General features: G+C 40.3%; 2 protein-coding genes across 2 annotated transcripts; one reads left to right on the forward strand and one right to left on the reverse strand.

Moving 5' to 3' along the window:
- Positions 1–1,594: 1,594 nt before the first annotated feature.
- Positions 1,595–8,398, reverse strand: LOC308320189 (cytochrome P450 2J2-like; the record flags this gene model as incomplete). The annotated part of the gene is made up of 9 exons (XM_080770507.1): positions 1,595–2,051; positions 2,171–2,312; positions 2,421–2,608; positions 2,704–2,845; positions 3,915–4,091; positions 4,444–4,604; positions 6,147–6,296; positions 7,343–7,505; positions 8,216–8,398. The coding sequence occupies 9 exons, from the start codon at positions 8,396–8,398 to the stop codon at positions 1,876–1,878; spliced, it is 1,482 nt and encodes a 493-aa protein (XP_080626633.1). The 3' UTR covers positions 1,595–1,875.
- A 3,353-nt stretch (positions 8,399–11,751) lies between these two features.
- Positions 11,752–22,952, forward strand: il23r (interleukin 23 receptor; the record flags this gene model as incomplete). The annotated part of the gene is made up of 15 exons (XM_080770508.1): positions 11,752–11,891; positions 12,240–12,415; positions 13,949–14,072; positions 14,761–14,939; positions 15,406–15,563; positions 16,232–16,442; positions 16,581–16,654; positions 16,877–17,081; positions 17,522–17,722; positions 17,979–18,077; positions 18,273–18,431; positions 20,256–20,402; positions 21,285–21,375; positions 21,622–21,712; positions 22,348–22,952. 15 exons carry the CDS (start codon positions 11,752–11,754, stop codon positions 22,933–22,935), a joined length of 2,643 nt encoding a protein of 880 aa, XP_080626634.1. The 3' UTR covers positions 22,936–22,952.
- Positions 22,953–23,433: the final 481 nt, after the last annotated feature.

Consider the following 23,433-nt stretch of genomic DNA (forward strand, 5'->3'; position numbering starts at 1 on the left):
TTACGATAAATATATATAGACATTAAAAACCAAAACAATAAATAATGTCATAGCTTGTTATTATCGGCTATTCGTTTAGTTTAGTTTAGTTTAAAATACATAATTTTTCTGGTCCTAATGAGATGGGGCATTCCGTCAATCATATTTAGATCTCAACCTTTTCGATTTGAACAAACTCCTAACTTACAGTATGAGAGTGTTAGAACATGGTAATGATCAACCCTAGTCACCGACTGTGACTAGGTTTACTCATGTTGGACCACACACCCTAACTAAAATAAATAGTATGGTTCTCTACCTAGCAACCCGTTTACAGAATATATATAAAACAGGCATTAAAATGAACCAGATTAAGTTCCTGTGCTTCCATGTTATATTGTTGATAATAACTAAAAGAGAATACCGGTAATAACTAAATAAAGAGAATACATACACAACCACACACAAAAATTAGGAGCCCAGGGACAGCCTACAGTTCATAATAAACTCAATGTAGTGGACAAATAGAAAAACACAAGCATTAGCGTGCATGGTTTCTATGCCTATAATCGTCATCCAAACCGTGGTCTCTTCATTAATTTTGCTACTGTAAAATACACACTGCAGTTCGCCCAGGTACATTAACACTATGCACTAAAATGTAATTAGAGATTAGATTACATAAATCAGAAGAATCTGCTTTATTGTTGCTCTCAACTTTAAAGCAACCATAAAGAGAATAATGGAGGAAATTCAGGAAATTAACAGGACTTTGTTACCTTTCTCTTCTCTCTTTTCTTTGTAAAAGTAAAAATAACACAACAAAACAGTAAACATAATTTGTATGTGTTTATTTCATGTTAAGCTACGTATATGAAACTAAAGTATAATCTTTATTTATTACGTTTACATACAGATTGGTGGCCATGGAACAAAGCTCAAAGCCATTTGAAAGTAGTGGTGCATGCCAGGAGGGAATTAGGGACGTGTTAGATTCAGATTAATATTTTACATGGTGCGTTATTGGCACTCCTGCATCATTGATGGGGGCAATGTTCACATCATAATCTGTCCACTGCTATTCAAGGCTCTACTGTCTTTTTTACGAGACCACTACATTTTTTTAAACGAGAAATGTCGACCATCTGAAAAGTATATTAATCTATGCAGTCAATACTTGGTCTGGGCTACTCTTGAACAAATTATTTCATCAATGGGGTGTGGCATGGAGGTGATCAGCCTGTGGCCCCTGTTGAGGTGTTATGCAGGCCAGGTTTGCTTTGATAACAGCTGTGAATTAATTTGTATTGTTCAGTCTTATGTCTCACACCTTCCTCTTGACAATACAACCTAGATTCTCTGTGGGGTTCAGGTTCAGACCCACAGGCCCGATTCCGGCGAGCCGCCCCAAGTCTGAAACGGTTGAGAAATGACAGAGTTACAACCATGCTGTTTTCGTGCTCAGACGCACCCACCCACACACATAAGGAAGTGGTTGCACCACTTAAAAAGATGGCTGTGTTGAAACCATTAAGTTTTCACTGTCATGGCCTAAATCATCAAAATAGTTTGTTTTTGTGCAATAACTCTCTATTCTCCCCTCCGACTGGCCAGCGATTCGGACCTTTTTCCAAGGCATTCATCGTATTCAGTATACAGTGACATACCCAACTCAACTCTTCTAATTGAACAATATATATTCCTATAGAGATAGGCAACCACACTCTAGTTTTATTTGCTTCCTCATCCAATAATCAGGATCTGTCATTGGGTTTAATTAATATTTCGGGTGACCAAAGTAACGTATTATCAACTGGCGTAGAGTGTAGACATGACTTTTTTTAGTTAAATATTATGTCCCATTTGTCAAGCAATAGGCGGGTGAGGATGAGGTCATCAGCGAGGTACCGCCAGTATCCTGAACTCGTCGGGGCCATTGGTGAAGCCCTCCACACCCTCCATGCTGGGCATCTCTCCAGGGACTGGCAAGAAGGTGAAACGCTGGAGCAGGGATGCCAAAAAAATGAATAGTTCCATTTTAGCCAACTGCTCCCCTATGCACACACGTTTACCTGCAAAGAATGAATGATGCCAACAGTAAATTAATTATATTAATATTATGAAAATAATAAATATTCATGTAATGGTATAACATGCACTGCTGAAAGCTGAATTGTAGAGAAGGATGGACCTGCTGAGAATGGCAGAAAAGCTTCTCTTCTGTGGAACCGGCCCTCTGAATCCAAGAAGTGTTCTGGGTTGAAGGTTTCTGGAGTCGCCCACTCATTCTTATCGAACAGCACAGATGCAAGATTTGTAACAATAGCTGTGCCCTAGAGAGAGTCAGGAGATGTTGATATATTTATGACTTTCAAACCAGCTTTAACGTCTTAATGTTTTGCTCATATGTTTTTCTCATGTTTTACTAAAAATCGTTTTACCTTGGGTATGAAATATCCTGCAAGCATACTGTCCTTACTGGCCATTTTTGGGAAACCCAGAGGTACAATGTTTCCCATCCTCTGGGTTTCGTGGATGACAGCATCGATGTAGGGCATATTGGGTCTGTCAGCCACAGTGGGATGGCGGGACTGTCCGATTACTCTGTCAATCTCTTCCTGGACCTTGTCTGGGTGATAATGGTCAGAACAATGCAGATTTCATTGAAAGTAGTACACATACAGCAGGGTAATTTTCATGTGGTGGTGGTGGTGTTCCACAGACCTTGTACCTCTGGATAGTGCATCATGTAAACCAGAGCCCAGCGTATGGTGGTGGCAGCGGTCTCTGTCCCAGCCTCAATCAGGTCTAGGGTGCATACGCTCAATGACTCAATGTTAAACCCAGCCTGGGGATCCTCCTTCCTCTGGTAGTGTCAAATAAGATCATGCATTTATGTGGATGATGTATATCTGACTGTATTGCGCTACTTTCAGCTACTTTTAATGTTGGTTGCAATATACTGTAGCCTTTTATGTTGCTTTTTTGAAAAGCAGAAAATATAATCTGTATGCCTGGAGCCAGCAGCTGCAGTGAATGTGCCCTAGGTTATGTCAAATCCCATGACCTGGAGGTCACATCAGACCACAAAGGTAAATAAATATTATAAAGCAGGTTTCTCTTACTACATGTCTTCTCATCTCAAATGGTTTCAGAAACATATTTCAATGTTTGTAATGATTGCTTGCAAGTTACAACATCATCATGCCATCATGTTTGTTTACGTTCAACAGCACTGCCCTCCAATGGTATTATTGATTGAAATTGGTTGCTGGCATAATCACACATGAGATTTTTAGAAGAACATCAGAAGTTTGACATGGAAATTCACCGAAATGTAATCATTTTGAACATTCTTTCTGGAGCATATATTGTTATGCTCTAAAAGGGTGAAAAACATGTTTTTCCATTTCATTTATCAAAGTTTAAAGTCCCTCGTCGCCATTAGAGTAGAATGAGTCTTTTAAGCCTATACTTTGTATAACAATATGCATTGCTAGTTTGAAAATCAGTTCAATCTTTGTGCAAGCAAGTGACAAACTATAAATTAAGCTTTAAAATAATCCAAGCTATTAACTAAGAGAGAGCACTGCAAAGCAGAATGCCCGCAAGCACTCCAGATGAAACAAAAGTGTCAAGGTGCCATGCTTATATCCATGTTCCAGCACACAGTAAATGTCCTTTACACATTTATTTACCTCAGTGTTGACAGCACAAAGGAACAAGGTTGAAATGTGTCCATTACTTTGTTCGTGGAGAGGTACAGTAAATGTGAAAAGGACTATACATTTTACTGTGTGCTGGCTGTTTTCTCAGTTTCAAACTAAAACCAAGATCCACAGATGTTCATGTTCAAGTGTATTCCTCATGCATGGGCATTTGTCATCTCAAAAACATTGTTGTGTCCTTTATTTGTTTTGAGATACAATACTTGCCTTCTCTATCTCTGTCAGGTATGTGTCTACATAATCACGGGGGTCCTCGGGGTCCCAGTTCTCCTGGTGCTTCTCTATCTCTCTCTTCAAGAAGGACATAATCTGTGCGTAGTTGGCGTGGATGGTCTGATGAGGTCCTGGCAGGTGCTTCAGTAGACTTGGAAAGGCATTGTACAGCTAAAGGTAATCAAGCAAGAACACATGACATACTGATATGATTGAACAAGATGCTGAGGAAGACTAGCTCTGTAGTTGGAGGTGAACTGAACAGGACAATCTGGAGGTGGAGGATGGACGGACAGATAAAGTGAAAACATAATCTCCACCTCCCAGCCTTTTGGTCTGTCAGAGTTAATTCGAATTAAGGTGGTACACTATTGTCAACGATCTACATTTTTTATCACTGGCACCTAAATGTTAGGGCTAAATGTCATTGACTATGTTTTGTGACTGTAGTAGTAAATAATATGATCCATTGCCAAAATCATTGTAAATTTGAGTTATTGCTAATGATAAATAAATTAGTCACCTGAGCTCTAGCTGAGCCAGCAAGCAATACAGCTTCATTGTCCAATCGCAGTAGGTTCTGAAATCCTTCATCATTGTAGTCAAAGCGATGTCCAAAGACCATGGAGGAGACCACATTGCCCACAGCATTGTTTAAGATGTAGTGTGGGTTGAACGGTTTTCCTGTAAATAATTCAGCACTATGAAAGTGATAACATAAATGTCCTAAGCAATTACCAATGACAGATTTGTTAGACAAGTGAAATGGTCAGATTATTGTTAAAATCTGTATTTCATAAGAGAACTGCAGAAACTGGGATTCAGTTCCCTAGTTCCAAGAGGAGGGAATATCTACTATCCAACACAACCACTTTTTATGCATCACATTTCAAACAGCATTGAACCAAAGTGCTGTACACTTATGAAAATAAAAAATAATAAGGGTAATAATAATAATATAAAATACAATAGAACAAGTTAAAAAGAAGACACCATAAAACACAGTTTAGAAACCTTTTTAACATGTTACATGTTCCTTGCTGTTAGTTTATGTATACTGGAGGAGGCACGTGGTTGTTGACTCTACACCAGTGTTTCCCAAACTATGATTTGGGACCCATTCTTTGGTCGCAGACCCATTTTTATGGGTCGCAAGTATTTTTATTACACGGCTTTGATTGAATGCTTGATTCAGACAATCACTGAATTCATCAGTGTTATTTCTGGATATGTTATTTCTGGATAATGATCGCTGAGCTCAATAACAAGCCTCTGTCTAATCCCAAGGCTCAGATCACCTGGCTACGCTGCTGTTATGCTGTATCCAACCAGGCAGACATGTAAACAAACTATGTCATTTACAGCTAAACATTACTCTCAATCAGTGCCGTTATAGCAGTGCAAAAATGAAAACTTCATGTGGCATATAATGAAGCTTTTCGAATTTTCCTGAAACTCCCAAGATGGCCCAGTGCAAGTGAAATGTTTGTGACTAGTAATGTACCCATACCTTTCATGCGGTTTTGAGGAATTGTACGTTTAGATTCATGTGTAGACTGAAGGAGTCAAATGTATTAATTATGACCGTAACAGTGATCACACAGAGTGATACAATATTTTCTTCTATTTTCTGGAAACACTGGATATTACCGTATATGTTTTTAATTCATATAGATCTTATGGAGTGAAAATAGTCTTGTTTCTTTGTTTTCTATATGGACCCACTGTGTCTGAAACAAAGTTTAATAAAGTTTATCTATCAAGAATGTTTTTGAAGAAACATTTGAAGCGAGAAATTGACAATGCAGTAACCGAAAATATATTCTATTTGATCAACTACTGGATCTCTTCTCCACTAGTCCCTCCCTAATATTTTAGTACATTTCTGAGCACGTATTTCCAATATGCAGCTCTGTCTGTCTGTCTGTGTGCACGGAAAGCTGCAACACTGTAACTCTGTCACTTCTCGACCGTTTCAGATGCGGGGCGGCTCGCCGGAACCAGGGAGGCCCCCCGTTCTGGATGTTGCGGGGACCCCCACACGGTACAGTAGCACCGCTCATTTTACACAGGTGTGATTTTAATTTGTAGTTGAAATTGTCAATATATTTAGTCATAGTTTTAGTCTTAGTTTTTATTTGTTTTTTTGTCATTGAAAAAGGGCAGTCGACAAAATGTTTTTGTCATAGTTTTAGTGGGCGAAATGAACACATGATCAGTACTTACCTTGTTCCTCTAGGAAAGCTTCACACAGGAAGGTGCTTTCCAGTTCAGTTTGCTTCTCCAGTGTCTTCTTTCCTCCTCCAAAGTAGCGAAGGTGGGTGTTGGCAAACTTCCTCTGCATTTTCCATAAGTAACCGTTGCTTAAAGCTATACCTGTTACGTGAGCAAGCAGAGTAGTATTATGAGTTTTTTGGGTCTACTCACTGTCGTTTACGTCTACTATGTTATTAGTATTACTGTTACAGGATAAGTAAGACGCCCTGAGAGCGAGAAGCGTGCACACATCTGCCTGGGTGACGGCAGACTGCTGGGTGAGCGCTGGCACTTTGGCATGGGGGGTCAGATTAACATATGGAATGAATTTTGTACTGGCCATATATGGAGCGTGTCTTACTCTTGAGTGTACAGAGTTTGATGAGGTCAGATCAACATAATAAAGACGGGTGGGGAAGGATCAACATATAGAATGTCAGAACAGGTCAGCTCCTATGGAGATCTAAGGGTTAGAGGTTTGAGGTCATATTATGCCATATATGGTCATAACGGGTTGTATTAGGGAATATGGTAATGCCCATATATGGACCTTTTTCCCCTTTTGTATTGACGTTTTCAGGCCTGAAACAACAGAGCTTCTTAATACGGCACAGTTGAGAAGCACAAGTTAAACTATTAATCTGGTGTCAGTGAGGTCAGATGTAGATTTGCTGGGTTTGATGAGATCAGTGTCGTGATCTTCATATTATGGAGATCCAGGTGATGAGGGTTTGATGATGTCAGATTGACATATGGAGCCTGTCACGAGGTGTGATGTCACGCGGCGTGATGGACTGACAACCATATTTGGAGATCTAAGGGTCTCAATGATGTCACGTGATGTCACAAGGTCAGATCCATATATGGAGATCTAAATGTGTCCATGATGTCACGAGATGTCACAAAACGCTATACCATATATGGAGACGTGGGTGACTAACTAACGGACGGGAGATGCAGGTATTCATAGTAAACACGACCTCAAGATCAACCTTGACCTCATTTAGCGTTAAAGCATCAAACGGTAAATCTCTCACTCATCTTTCACAACATCCTCTCTGAATGGGTGTATTTGCACAATTCTTCCCATTCACTTGCTCACTTGTACTTTGTCTTTGACCCTTACTTTTTCACTCACTCACTCACTCACTCACTCACTCACTCACCAATGCCTTTAAAGACAACATGAAACAGAGGGACAGCAGGGCGATCAGCAAAGTCGTCCAGCTGGTGGACGAGAGCCTCTTTCACCATCTTGAACCCGTTGATAAATACCGTCCACTCGCTGCCTATCCTCATGCTGAACACTGGGCCATACTCCTCAGAAAGCTGAAATGGCAGGTCATTAATTGCAATGGGATTCACATATTGTTATTTGTTAGTCAATCAATAATGCATCTATTAATTCACTGTGTGTGTGTGTGTGTGTGTGTGTGTGTGTGTGTGTGTGTGTGTGTGTGTGTGTGTGTGTGTGTGTGTGTGTGTGTGTGTGTGTGTGTGTGTGTGTGTGTGTAAATCTGGGAAGGAGCACAGAACCCTATTCCAATCACATGGATAAGGTACCTGTCTCTCCACCCTTAAAAGGAATGCTCAATGCCTGGGCAGAAAGACTTTTCACACTCTGAACATACTATAATGGGCTTATCCATATGATAGTGTTTTTTGTTGTTGTTAGTATCCCTCGTGAGATTCCAACTAGGGATCTTCTGCACATAACTTAACACTACTTCTTAATTATTCATTTATGGAAGTACCTTTTATCCACCTCTGGGTGGCTTTTCAACCTTCTCCACACCAACATACCCCAGCCTTTTTTTAAATGAGCAACAACAGGATTACATTCATCACCAGTTCTTATAGCCTACTACTCCCACATACCGGTATGCCAAGTTGCCAACCCACAGGGGCACTAGAATAGATACAGTCCTTGATGTCCAATAACTATGCATGTCTAGAACTATCAACTATCATCTTTAAAAATGATATTGAGTAAAACTCAGTAAAATTATTCTTAGTGTTTATTGAGAGAGAAATAAAACCTTTTCGATTGCTTTGAAGTCTAGTGCGGTAAAAATATTCCCCAGGATTGGTACAGCCCAGGGTCCAGGCGGGAAGTTGACAGGGCTCCTGTTTATCACAAGATCAGTCACCAGCAGAAACACAAAAATGAACACCAGCCAACATTTAAGGTCCATACACTCAAAAAGAGTGTGCACAATCATGGTGAGAATCTTGCAAAACACTGGAAAGATTCTGGTGTATTTTGAGAGAGGAGTGGAGTGGAGTGGAAGTGAGTGAATAACAGCACCAGAGCTTCTTGCAGGTCATGCAGTTAACAATGACGTATTGCATAACACAGTGGCCTCTAGGACTCTAGGGGAAAGGGGAATTCACACACACCAGAGCAGAGCTTGACTCAAGCATTGACCTCTTCATCATGGGGCCCAGTCCAGTTTAGTGACATCCTCCCACCCTTTCAAGAGTAACAGGGCGGTTAGAGGGTAGCTAAACTACACCACCTAGGGGAAATCAAAAACAGCATGGCCGCTCTCTTCATGAGGTCAAGTTTAGATCCCGCCCTTTCAAGTGTAAAAATAGGGCAGTGGTGGAAAAAGTATTCACATGTTTTACTTTAGGTAAAAGTATCAATACTGCAATGTATGATCCCCACAAACGTTCAGGGCGCCTGTTCAGGGCCCAGGTATCGGAGGACACCCGAGGCTATCTTCACCCTCCCAATGAATTAATGTGGGGCTTAGCAGAGATGGAGTCCTCGTAGAGAGGCTGGGGAATAGGGAACTGGCTTTACTAAATTGGGACATGGAGGGGAGAACATGTTTTTTTCTTTTTCTTTTGTCTGGGAGGGGCATTGCTCAGCAACAGTCTTTTCATTATGTTCTGCCCTGAGATCTCTGAGATTTGTTAATGAAAATTGCAATAAAATGATTTTGAAAAAAAAATACTGCAATGTATAACTACTCCGTTACAAGTAAAAGCCCTTCAGTAAACATACAAAAGTATTGATATTTAAATGTACTTGGCTATGCATAGTAGGGCTGAAGTGGGCAATGCTTTTTACTTTTTAATAATAATCAAAATCTACAAAGTAACTAAAGTTTTCAAATAAATGTAGTCGAGTAAAAGTACAATATTTGCGTTTGAGATGTAGTGGAGTAGAAGTAAAACTTAAGTATTGGAAATTGAAAATACTCAAGTAAAGTACAAATACCTCAAAATTGTACTTAAGTACTGTACTTAAGTAAATGTACTTAGTTACTTAACAGTTTACACCAATGGAATAGGGTAGCCAAACTACGCCACCTAAGGGATTTACCGACTCCTAAAGTCGGCTACTAAAAAAGTCTGACTAGCCGAAATCATTTCGGCACTACAGTGCCGAAACAGCGGTAAAATAGGAGTATGAATCGGCCCTACTGTAAGTATGTACTCAAGCCCATGGAAAAAATTGCGCATTTTCAGAAGTTTTCAGAAATGTAATGTAATTACTGCCTACTCCTTGATAACAGTTCACACGCACTCGGCACATTGCATCTTTAGAGTTGATGGAGTGTTTGTGGTGAATAGGTGGTTGCCTAAGTGGAACACCCAACTGGTTCAAGCAAGTTTGATGATGTTTCTGCACATAGAAATGCCTCCAAAGTAGGTCAGTGCCCTGCTTAAGTAAACGAAAAGGTTTGACAGTTCAGACAAAAACACCTTGCGAGGCTGTCTGAATGTTAGTCATGGATGATAACTTTGATGATGAGTTTGTGATATAGTACGGTTTGTGATAAAACTTGTTAGCATATAATTTGTTACATAATTTCATTTCATTCAACATGTGTAGGAGACCACTCACAGTGTGAGCTGATTGACTTGACTTAACCTGTCAAAGATTATATGCTGCACTCTTCTAAACACCAGTACATTTCCATCGAATTAACATGTCTGACATGTAACAGCATAAGCTTGTGCTTCAACTCACACTATACTTCTCCTTTCAAGCAGAACTTAGAAGGACATTGATGGCTGAGGTATGAGTTTTGTTTGTATGTACTTTAAACACTATACTGATTGATCAAGATATTTTCTGCAGATGTTATAGCCTAATTATCTGATTATTTGTCTATTTGTCATTAACAGGAACAAGATGAATTTCTACCAAACTGTTTGGATGTGTACAGTTATATTCCTCCTCAATTTCAAATGTGAGTTGTAGTTGCAAAAACATGGCCGTGTTTTGCCTTGTTATTACACGTGTTGTCTTGAATGTTACTGTTAAATATCCAGCTGTTTTTATTTACTTTTTTAAGTAAAAAATTGTAATCGAGTCCTGCTTTTACAGGTCTGGCTGACAGGCTGAAGCACTTACAATTTGGCAGGTGTTCATATCCAGATTGACTTACAAAATGTGAGATTGGTTTAAAAGGCATAAACACTATAGTCAACCAACAGCAGGGTACACAGTCATGTAAATAGCAAAAAAACAAATAAGCACAATGTAACTTAGGGTAAAGAATTTTAGGGCACTGTGTATAGATTGTGGGTATACTTTGTTGTTGCATGGTATAATAGAACCAGTTATGCGTGCACGCATCCGCCTGGGTGACGGCAGACTGCTGGGCGAGCACTGGCGCTTTGGCATGGGATGAATTCTGTACTGGCCATATATGTAGCGTGTCTTCAATGTACAGGGTTTGATGAGGTCAGATCAACATAATAGGAATGTCAGAACAGGTCAGCTCCATATATGGAGATCTAAGGGTGGCAGCGGCAGTGTCTTTGATGAGTGTCGGGCCGGGCCTTAATTTTCGGCCTGTTGAGGACTCTTTTCACTGTTTGCCGGGCGCATCTGCACTAATAACCTTCGGGCGGGCCCGTCTAGAGTTTAAATGGACAGGTATCAGTCAAAAGGGAGACATCGAAGAGGAAGCATGAATGGGGAAGTATCAACATGAATTTCAGAACAGGTCATCTCCATATATGGAGATCTAAGGGTTTGAGGTGTGAGGTCAGATGTAGAGTTGCCGACCAATATTGATGACATCAGGGTTCTCCATGTATGGACTTTCCCATATATGGCCTTAATATTGATGACGTCAGGGATCTCCATCCCTGATGATATCACATGATGTCACAAGGCATGCCCATGTGGCGTGGGGTGACGGACGGACTGACATGAAATGCATGTTTTCATAGTGAGACAGATATTGAGGTATAAGGGGGTAGCGTGTGACGGTCCTGACCTGAACTATACTGAACCCACTCAACTCCGACAGTCAAACACGGGTTTGTTCTATGGAAAAAGTAGTTTGAGTTGTGCAACGTTTAACTTCAACCTGAGCTGAATCCATGACATATTGAGTATTAATGCACATGTATCTCGCTCCACTGAGCCACGTAAAGTTCCAGACTTTGAACATACATACAGTACAGTATCTCTCTTATAGCAGGCATGCTCTACTTGTGTCAAATACAAATGTATTAAACTGGACCAGTTTAATAATGTTATACCGTCTGTAAATCCCTTTAGAAGTTACGGTATAGAATGAATCAATCACTGCTGTGAAAACCTATGGTCATCGTTCTGTCATGTACAGGCTCTCTGCTCCTTCCTGAATTTGAATGCCAGGGGAATCTGACAGTGGAGCCAGCACCACTCTTTCGCATGGGCACAGACCTGACCCTGTACTGCCATACCATATGTACCAGGAGGTGGGTACTGTTACTGTGTAGAATTATACAAATAAATGTACTGTATCTGCTTTCAAGCAAGTAGTTATATATCTCAACTCTCAAGAAAGTAAAACTGTATTCTCTCAGTAACATTCTAGTGTAGAGGCTTCAGAAACACCCTGCCTTATATATTGCACCGCAGTTGGATTGTCGGTTTTGTATTACTGGTGGATTTGTCTGCTGTTTCCTTTGATTGTGTTTTATAACATTTATCCTCGGATTCATATCCTTAGCTCTTAATCTTTATTCTTAGACTAGTACTTCCTCCTTACCTGATGTTCTAGGTAGTATAACAATTTAAAAAAAAATATATCCCTTTTCTTTCAGTTCTCAATTGTATCTGGAGGTGGAAAATCTGAAGGTGAAGCCAGAGAGGGGAGGTAACTGCACCACGGCAAGATTCAGATTGGTCAACGTCCGCAGGCCGAAGTTTTCCCTGTTGTGCAAACGGGAGAGGAACGGAGAAGTAGACTGGATTTGTGGACTGGATCTCCAAAGTGGATGTATGTACAGTACACTATAGAATATTTTATAGAGTAGTGGTTTCCAAATAGTGTGGTGCGGCGCACTGGTTTCCCGTGAGATAAATCCATATAATAATAATAATAATAATAATAATAATAATAATAATAATAATAAAACTTTATTTGTATAGCACCTTTCATGACATGAAATGCAGCTCAAAGTGCTTTACAGAGAAATGGAGGATAAAAGAAAAGCATGGCAACAACATTAAAAACAAGCAGTAATGCAGTGAGGACATGAATAAAAAAAAAAATAATAATAATAAAAAAAAAATAATAATAATAATAATAATAATAATAATAATAATAATAAGAAGAATAAAAGATCAATTAAAAGCAATGTTGTAGAAGTGGGTCTTGAGCTGAGCTTTAAAAATGTCTACAGAGGCTGCCTGACGAAGGTACAGTGGGAGCTTGTTCCATGCCGACGGCCCGTAGAAGCAAAAAGCTGCTTCCCCGTGTTTTTTAGTTGCCATTTTTTTTGGCAAAGCGAGCAGGCCGGCAGTGGAAGACCTTAGGGGGCGGTTTGGGACATATTTAGGCAGGCAGTCATGTAGGTAGGAAGGTGCGAGACCATTGAGAGCTTTATAGACAAGTAAAAGAATTTTAAAATCAATCCTAAAAACAACCGGAAGCCAGTGCAGTGATGCCAAAACTGGAGTAATATGTTCTCTCATCTTAGTTCTAGTTAAAACTCTGGCTGCTGCATTTTGGACAAGTTGTAGTCTGTCAGTTGTTTTCTTAGGCAGTCCTGAAAAGAGTGCATTGCAGTAGTCAAGCCGAGAAAAAACAAAGGCGTGGATTAGCGTTTTTGCATCGTCCAAGGACAAATAGGCTCTGATTCGTGCAATATTTCTAAGGTGAAAAAAGGCAATCTTGGTAACATGATTAATGTGTGAATTGAAATTCAATTCAGAATCAATAATAACCCCCAGGTTCTTTACTTTACTGTTACTTTCTACAGTCAGGTTACCAAGTCTGCTTATTATTGATTCTTTCTGCTCACTAGAACCGATTATGAGAACTTCTGTCTTATCCTCGTTTAGCTTGAGAAAGTTCTCACTCATCCAACATTTGATGCTAGACAGACAGGTCAACAGCGGGTCTAAAGCTGTGTCAAGGTGTGCCTTGGGACTTTGTGACAACGAACCATGTACACTATCCCATTAAGACCTGAGGCCGATTCTATAAAAAATGCCTTCTAAATCAGTAGTTTTGTAATTCAACTTTATTTATTTTTTAAATTTTTGTAAATACACCCACGTACTGTTCCAGAGATAATTTGCAAAGTTTCTGTCATTACTTGCTTGATAAGCCATGTACTGATTGTGATGATGAATTGGCGGAACACAGTGTTATATCATTTGTCTCTTTGCCTCTTTCCTGTAGTGTTGGAAGATGTACTAAAACGGAATGTCCTTAATTACCGTATTACTTAAATTGTCCTGCAAAATGTATAATCGACAAGTCAAATGATATCCAATTATGTTTTGTTTTGCTGTGCCTCTACAGTCCCTCCTAACAAACCTACAGAGATCAGTTGTCAGACATTACAGAGTTCCAGTTTTATATACTGCTTCTGGACGAGAGGGCAGGAGACACACCTTAACACTACCTACAACATCTCCATCACCAGGTAGGCCTACTATACTGTTTTACTGCACCCATTGAGATCTGGAAAGCATCTGTGTCATTTTATTTCTTTATATAAAGAAAAAAAAATATATATATATATATGCCTATATATATATATATATATATTGAACACACAAACACCAAGCTGTCCATAGGGGGTGCTAGCTGCCAGAATGCAAAATGCTTGCACTTTAATTGTGAAGGGTCGACAGGATGAGGAAAGGTGTTGTTGCTAATTGTCGAGAGTAATGGCTGCGTGTGAGATTGAACAGTCAAACTATTCGTATCAATATACGGCTGTATCAACAAAATAATTATGTCATAGGTATATGGGGGCCTCATATTTGGTCTTGAAACGGGCCTCCAGATTCCTACGGCCGCCCCTGTATGTATATATGTATATATAATATATATAATTATATATATATATATATATATATATATATATATATATATATATATATATATATATATAGTAAACATAGGTTTTCAACTCTTGAGGCGTTTTGTTGCTGTACGTCAGGCAGGCAGAATAAACACTGTTTTTTTGCTCTTCATAAATTAACGCGCCATTTGATCACATTACGTCATTTGCGTCACACAAAAGTAAAATACAGTAGCGTGCATGTGCTTGTGTGAGTGTATTTATTTTTTCATTTTTGTGTGTGTATATTTTCACGTACGTAAAGTTTTGACAAAGAAAATGGGACCCAGATACACTACAATGGAGTGCAAAGCACAGATAATCTCTCTCTGCCAAAGACACTGCTTGATGAAAATGAGATGTACCAGTTGACTATCACCGCTGCCAACGGCTTGGGAACATCAAATTCAGAGCCCTTCATCCTCCGTGTGAGGGATGTTGTGGGTAAGCTGTCTTTCACACAATATTCTTTAGGGTTAGCAGTTTATCAGTCAACTCTGAAACAACTTCATCATGAAGTAAGTAATCCTGTGTGCTGTCCCTTTCAAGATGCTAATATACTAGTTTGTAGCTTATGCCATCTGTTGGACTATGAAAGGACTATGCCTTTTAGGTTCAGCAATCAAATGCTGTTTATTTTTGAGAGGCGCTATAGCCCCTCTTATGTCCAGCTTTGAGTGTAAACACAAACATTGAAGACAAAAGTGAGGACGCAAATTGTATTGGCCAGAATGAGATGATGTATGACTATGATCTGTATGATGATAAGAGCGCCCATCAATTTTTGTATCATGATTGCCTTTCAATGTGATAACCTTCCTTAATTACACACTCCTTCTCACTTACTGTCTGAAGTAAGTTAAGGGACTCATATCTCATGAAGTCCCTGCTTTTCTTTTTCCTTTCCCAGTGTTCCCAGATGTACCAGTGATTCAGAATGTGCAGATTGAGATCATGAATAATTCCATCACAGCCGTGTTGCACTGGAAACCCTTAGAACCCTCAGAGAATCCAGAGAATCTCATGTCCCACACCAGGCTCAGGACACTGCCTAAAAATGGATCCTGGGTAAACGTCTACACACACAACTATGTCTTTTGGCACTTTTCCAATGCATGGTACAGACTGAACTCATCTTCATTATACTCACTTTTTTGGGTGCAGTAGCCTACTTAGTTTAGACTAGTCACCAACCTTAATCTGGTCATTTTAACGCACCCCTCACCAACCTTAATCCGGTCGTTTTAACGCACCCCTCACCAACCTTATGTCTAACCAATGACTAGTCTAAACTAAGTATGCACCCCACTTTTTTGAGTGGTGCAACCACTCCTACAACCAGCAATGTCTGTGACATGTATGTGTGAGCACCAGTATGAGTACCAGTAGGGGCAGTAGTGGCGCCAGAAACAGAGAGACAGTGCTGCTGTTGCTTGCTAATGAGAGAGAGAGAGAGAGAGAGAGAGAGAGAGAGAGGGAGGATGGGGGAGATAGAGAGAGAGAGAGGGGAGTTGCACCACTCGGTTCACACAGGTGTGATTTTTTGTTTTTCCTTCGGGAAAAGATTGTACTTCATAGTACCTGGTACTACCTGGTACTTTTTTGGTTGAGGTTCCAAGTGACATATGAGACAATACCAGAAGGTGACGTGAAAAAATTACAGATTGGCTGATTAGTCAGAGAGAATCGTAGCGTCATTACGTCATAAGATTTCACATTGCTGTTTTTTTGTGCAGGCACTGAGAGAACAAACTGAGCTCATCCGTACGGGCCTGATCAGACTGAGGGGCTTAGACCCTCTGGCAGAATATGAATTCCAGATAAGAGTGTGTAAAGCAACACTAGAACTCATCCCTCCCATGAGGCCCACCTCCACACCCAAGCCCAGCAAGAGACCTCTCTGCAGCACATGGAGTCCTACTGTTTGGGCAAAAAGCCCTGCGAAAGGCAAGCCGTTTTTTTTTTAATAATCTCCTGTTCGGGCGAAAAGCCCTGCAAAAGGCAAGCCTGTTTTTTTTATTTTTACAATCTATATATTGGAGCTAATACAGCAACAACAAATAACATTTATTTGACTGCGTTTAGGTCCCTTACATGTCTGGAGGATTTTAGGTAACAAGGAGACAAACATGCTTCAGGAAGTGATTATTTTGTGGAAGGTATAATGGTGCATGACTATGATTAAAACTCACACATTATTTAAATGTTATACTTTTATTTGGGAGGGACAGCACATAATGAACACCACATACCAGTATGTGAATACTCCGAATTTAGCAAGAATGCTCATTTCCATCCGTGAAGTGTATGTTGCTTTGATGAATGAGACGTGAGTACTATTTCAGTGGTGGACTGTAAAGTGAAATGCTTTACCCATACAGACCCTGTCTCCAGAGGATTACAGTGGAGAGGTCCGACACTATGACATCTTCCTGGATAACCGTCAGAGACATCCCATCACATCCTGTCCTGCTAACACGACCCACTGTTCAGTTCAGGTGTCCCGCGAGGTCCAGACACTGAGTGTCAGCGCTGTGACCTCGTATGGAGAGTCTCCACCTGCTGCTGTGCACCTCAGATGCTCAGGTACAGTACAAGCACTTGTGACTCTTGTGGAAACAAACTTTTGTTTGCACAGATACATTGTGCCCAAAGCTTTTAGCCTCTTATTTGGCCACTGTTTGACCAGGTTTGTAGTTTGTTGATTACTTTTGATGCAGTAATGATATTTCTTATTTATTTTAAGAAAAATAACATGCAACTCCAGTAGGGGTTCGGCAGTATAAGGGGACATATAGCAAAAATCTAAATTTGACTATTCAATTTCAATGAATCATGGCTAAAACTTGATTGGACTCTGGTTCCAGCCAGGCATTTATCCTCGGATTCATATCCTTAGCTCTTAATCTTTATTCTTAGACTAGCACTTCCTCCTTACCTGCTCTTACCATTATGGCTCTGACCTTGAACTTAATTAGACTTTTACTTGAATTGTTGATTTTCTTTTGGTGTATAATTGTGTATAGGTGTCTCTGGACCTGCTCTGACAGAGCTGGCTCCTGCAGGAAATGGCAGTGCTGTGCTCGTCTCCTGGTCACTGCTTGGGGCTGAACTCCAGTCTGGCTCCGGTGGTGAACTGCTGAGCCACGTGGTGGAATGGAGTAGTGGAGCTGAAGAGCTATGCTGGCAAAGGGTTTCCAAGGATGTCAGCACAACACTCCTCACAAGTAAAGACACCATTCATGCTGATCACTGGATGTTTGTGGCTTAGACTGCTATTGATAGCCATGAAAGAAATCAAATAGTGTCCTCTTGTGGGCATGTGAGGTATAACATCTAAGGAGTCCAGATTAAACATTGTACAACCAAAACCAAAGTTCATAAAACATCAAAACATGAAAATTACAGTTAAAGCCATAAGAAGAGACCATGTTGGAGAGTATTTTGATTAAACGGTGTGTTTTTCCCCCTATACTGTCTCAGGTCTGACTGCAGGTGTGAGATATAATGTATCTTTGTATACTGTGACCACCAGTGGCGTAAGTGATCCATCAACTGGCACAGTCTATTCCAAAGAAGAGAGTAAGGCTCACAAGTCAGCTGTTCACACCAACCGTTTTAATTTCTCCATACCACCTGATGTTTACTCTTGGCCCTCGATTGAGTTTACACAATTTAAATTCATCTAAAGCAGTATAAACACCAAGAAACTGTTACACATGCTGTTAAGTACAGAGTATACATACCATGAGCCAATCTAACAACACTGTGTTTCAGGACCACGGTCTGGTCCTGTGGTGTCAGTACTGGTCCATGATGAGACCAGACACCTTCTAATCCAGTGGGAGGAGCTAGCTGTAGACCAGCTGAGAGGCTTCCTAGTCCACTATAGTATCTACCTGAGGAGCCAAGACACCCACACAGAACAGCACCAGAGTGAGCATCTCTACTGCAGTAGTCTCTCTCTCTCGCTCTCTCTCTCTCTCTCCAAAATGTATATAGGGTTGAAGTGGTTAATGTAATAATAATCAAAATCTACAAGATAACTAGTAACTAAAAAGTCTTCAAATAGTTGTAGTGGAGTAGAAGTAAAATACTGAAAACTGGAAATACTCAACATTAAGTACAGTAGTTAGGCTACTTTACACCACTGGTGTGTATCCTTGATAAAAAGCCTTACGCATGAAATACGTATGAGCGTGGGAACTTACTTTGCGGTGGATTGTATGCATATGTTGTCTATACACTATACAGTAATATAATCCTTTGATACTCGGTCCACCCACGAACCCACAGAGCATCAGCAGGGTTTTTCAGATCTTGGTTCCAGTAATCCAGTGAAATGTGAATGGTAGACTATAGTTATTCACTATAGTACTGTTTCTCAAACACTGCATGGGTTGGGACCCATTTGTAGGTCGCTGACACATTCTTATGGGTCTCTTTAGATTTGTTTCCTAAATTTAGTTTTGAATTATTATTTAAAATAAATTTCAAAAAACATTCCCAAAAAAGCAAACATTTTCATGACTTAAAAACAAAATTCAATGATTTATTTCAGTACTGTCATGACAAACAGCTCATGGTCACAAACATCATCCAGGCAATACAGGCAAGCTAGTCAGGTATCAGGTTCAGTCGGGGGTACGAGTGTAAGGCGGTCAACATGTGATAGAAATGGCTGCCATACTTTACTGATCTTACGCATCTTGAGATGGTCGGACGGAGTAAGTCTCCTCGAGGAAGGCTATTTTAGTATCTCTAAATTAAGTAAGTGGCAAAGCACCTTATTACGCTTTAGCGCCGAATTCAACCCCCTGACATTCCACCTGGTAAAGGTTAAAGTCCCCCTGGGAACCTGTGATCGACCAACACTAGCCATATGTTCATAGTTAGAGCAGATCATCAGTAAAGAGAGATGAGTTTCTATCAACATTGCTATCACATGACTAGACATGACACAACCAATTGAACATTAGTAAATATACAAATGCAAAACAAAGTAATGGTTCACACACAGAGTAAAAGACAAAAATACAAAGACACTGTAGTATGCTTATATGATACAGGCCTGCTATTTTTATTCTCTGTCTTCAGTTTATCATTGTCTATTCTAGAACTTAAGTTGACCACAAACAGGAAGTTTTGTGCATTTGAAACCATGCATGCACACATGCACCCCTAAAGCTGTTACAACCAGCATATTTCACTCACCCATTCCAGGAACTTAAGTAGCCGTCCAAACTGCCTGAAAGATTCTATTTGTCATGCGTTGTGGTGCAACAACTTTTATATAATTTGGATGCCATCATTCTGTTTAACTGAATGTCCCAAATAATACATCTACACAGCACTTACAAAAGTTATATGACTTGTGTTGCTCTCAGGTTTCCACCTAACACCTTATATGTCCAAAACTGTTACTTTTCAAAATTCAATTTAAGAAAGAAGAATAGCTCAAAACGGGTCCCAATGCGACATTTTTCTTTCTGTGAAACTTGCATAATTTATGATGTCATGCTCATACTCTTTGAATAAAGTTTATTTTAAAAGAATATATGGAGATAGGAGGTTTCTGTTTGACGGAAACAATATATTGTTTTTGGTATACCTTCAGTACATTAAGAGCATTCTCCAGATGCTCTTTGGAACACTTTAACATGTGTTTGGAAAAGAAAAGCAGTGCTTAACAATAAGGATGCTGTAGTCATATTTTGTTTTAGATTTAAATAACAGTGTAACAACTTGCTTTCTCTCCAGTGACAGTAGCTGGCTCTGAACGCAGGCAGAGATGGCTCGACTGTCCAGAAGGCGCTCTGGATCTCTTTATGTCTGCATCCACCTCAGCAGGCGAGGGTCCTCCAGGGAACGTGATCTCCTTCTCCTTACAACCTGTAGACTCTGAAGGTCAGTCATTCGCTAACATATTAAAAGTATTTCATACTTTGTCGAATGACATGAAGTAAAGATAAGTATTTTGTTCCATCCATCTCACATCTGCATTTTGAAATTGAAGTATTTGGTAGTCTGTTATAAAGTATGTTGCTGCCTAGTTCCAGTAGACACAACAGAGAAATATGAAAAATATAACATATCTGTGTTGAACACGTGACTACCGTACTATAGAGAGATAGTGTGCATACAAAGTTGTACACAGCTCACATGCCAGTGCCATCATCTTCCTAATCTCCCTGCAGCCCTTTAGCAATCGGGTGGAGTCCTATTTAAGGTCTCCTCCGCTGCACTTTTTTCAGATCCTCAAGTAACATGCTGTGTACAGTGTTTCTCCTGCTCCAGAACCTGTGCCTTGTCCTGGACTTTGCCTCGTGGCCTCTACCAGCAGGCCTACAGTATGCCTCAAGTTTGGCTATAACCTTGTTTTGACTTACATTTTGCCTTTGTGTTTGAGTCTGCATTTGGGTTCACCTAGACTTTCATGCTTAATATGCAGTTATAGGTAAAACAGGAATTAGGCTGATTTGAAAATAAATGTTTAAGTGGCATTTCTTAATCTGTCTAGTGGGAATGTGCGTGCATAAATTGCAAGATTTGAGGCATTTTGTTCAAAATGGTGGCGCTATAACAGGCCGTTGTGGAAGAATTGGGGCGGAGGTTCATCGTTGGCATCCAGGGAGTGTGTGTGTGTACAGTGTGGCATCGGCCGGGCCAACCCGTGTGCCGGAGATTAGACCATAGGGGATTAGACGAATGGACACAAGGACACACGGACACAGTGCAAAACATGGTGGAGATGAAATCTGACTAGTTGTTTCTCCTGGTACCCTCTAGTTGGCTGGTGGCTGGCTGGCTTGGTTGTCACTGGAGCCCTCTTCATGGTGCTTGTTGCCAACTTAATGTGCTGGAGTTGTCTGAGGAACAGGTAATAGTTGTTTCATTTCAAGCTCATTCCCTGTCTTCTTCAATTTTAACTCACTTTTCTTGTGAACATTTTGGTGCAAGGACCTTCATCAGGCCGTACGTCCCACTCTTAAGTCTTAACTGTGATTTTGTGATGTCTGTGGAAGAACATAATTGTATTTCGCCCAAAAAACAAAATATGCACATGATAATTAGATAAAATTATTGCACCATTGTCAAATGCAGCTGTAACTTCCTTCTCATACAGGGTCAAGAAGATGTGTATATCCATGGGACCTGCCTGGGTTGTTGAAAACTTACCAAAACTGGGAAACAGTAATGCCATCAAACTACTTGAGGTATCCATTTATGTTTCCGGGTTTCCCTCATTCTACACAGCACATTCATCGCACCAATCAAACATACCAAAAGCAACTGCAACATCTTACTGCATCAGATATCTGAAGTAAAATAAGTCATAGTTGCTATTTTTGCTGTTCACTGTTGTATATGGATGAGAACCTGAGTTTAACTGAAAACAGTACTAACTAATCAGTTCTGTACCTGGAAGTTGAATCAGCTGTCTATTCCTTGCTGCTTTCACTCTGACATCTTGCAACATCTGACAACTACTTGGTTTTACTATCATATTGCATCAAATTTGATGAATATTGCATAGAATATTGCCTATATTCTTAATAGTCTCACAATCAATTGTTAAAATGTGAAAGTGAGAGGTTGTCCTTTAGATTAGATTATTAATGGTCTAGCACTCGCAATGACTCACTCTGGGAAGAAACAAAGTTGTTTGTTAAGAAGTAGGCAGTGCAGCCCATTTTTCTCCACTGGGATATAGGTATCAGGAACGCTGAGAGGGAGAAGTTTAGGATGACAAGAGAAACTCTCACACAAGCACCTCATCCATAACTTCACACAACAGGCACCACCCAGCTGGCCTTATTTGCTCTGACATGCATGTTCTCTTGATCTCCAGCAGGAGCAACTGAACACAGAGCCATTCTGGTCGTCGTTGACGTTCACCTACAGTGACCCTGTCCTGTCGCCCATCGAGGAGGTCTCCCAGGAAGAGCAAGAGGTCCACATGGGCTACAAACTCCAAGTAACCACCTCCGATCTACAGGACTATAAGGGAGACAAAGAATTGAGAGGGGTTACAGCAGCCTATGAGCAGGGAGAGGGGTGCCCAGCACTCCCTGGGGGATTACTGGGAGGCCGTCTCTCCGGTGTTGAGGCAGATTTCTCTAGTTGCTCTCTGGGACTTACTCTTGGCTTTATGAGTGGATGTTTAGGCTCCAACACTCCCCGGACATCAGGTCTCCTCTTTAGTGACAGAGAGGAGAGGCTCGGGAAGAGTGGGTCTGAAAGCGAAGTGAAGATGGACACTGTATGTCTGGATGTACAAGAGAGTGAGACGTCGCTTCATGAGACACAAAGCTGTCTGTCTCAGGGTATGGCGGAGACAACACTGACTAATGGTTATTTCCCTCAGGGGTACTGTCAGCAGCACCCTGCCACCAATGCATATAGAGGAGTGATGCACGGTGCTCTAGAAAGAGTGTAAGAATGTAAGGGTTAAGTTGACACTCAATTTTGCTGCAATGATTGGGAACTGGGAAATCATCTGCACTACTAAGAACAACAAGGACAAGGACTTTCAAAAGCAGTATCTGAAAAACATGGAATGGGCTGACATTGTGTTGTATTTGGCCCTTACAGTGTAAACTCACTCCTTAGGTGAACTAAAGATTGTGCAGGTTAAAATTATCCATAACTCAGAAAAGATAACAAGTGTTAAATAATATACATGTGTTGTGATTAGCACAACATTTTATAGAATATTATAATTCTCTATGAATACAATTTCTAACCTATTTAGTGGCTTTCCTCCTATAGTGATTGAAAATAGCTACAGGTCTACTCTTTTACTAGACCTAACTCCAAGTACTGTATATGTTGATTTATTGACTTCCTGAAGGGGTCTCACCCCACCCCCATTACAGTCCTTAAGTTATCAACTCATTGCAGGTGCATTTCCTGAAACTTGCCCGTTTACAGACGC

This window comes from Protomyctophum bolini (assembly GCF_963924005.1).
Source record: "Protomyctophum bolini genome assembly, chromosome: 8".
In the NCBI taxonomy this organism is placed as follows: domain Eukaryota; kingdom Metazoa; phylum Chordata; class Actinopteri; order Myctophiformes; family Myctophidae; genus Protomyctophum; species Protomyctophum bolini.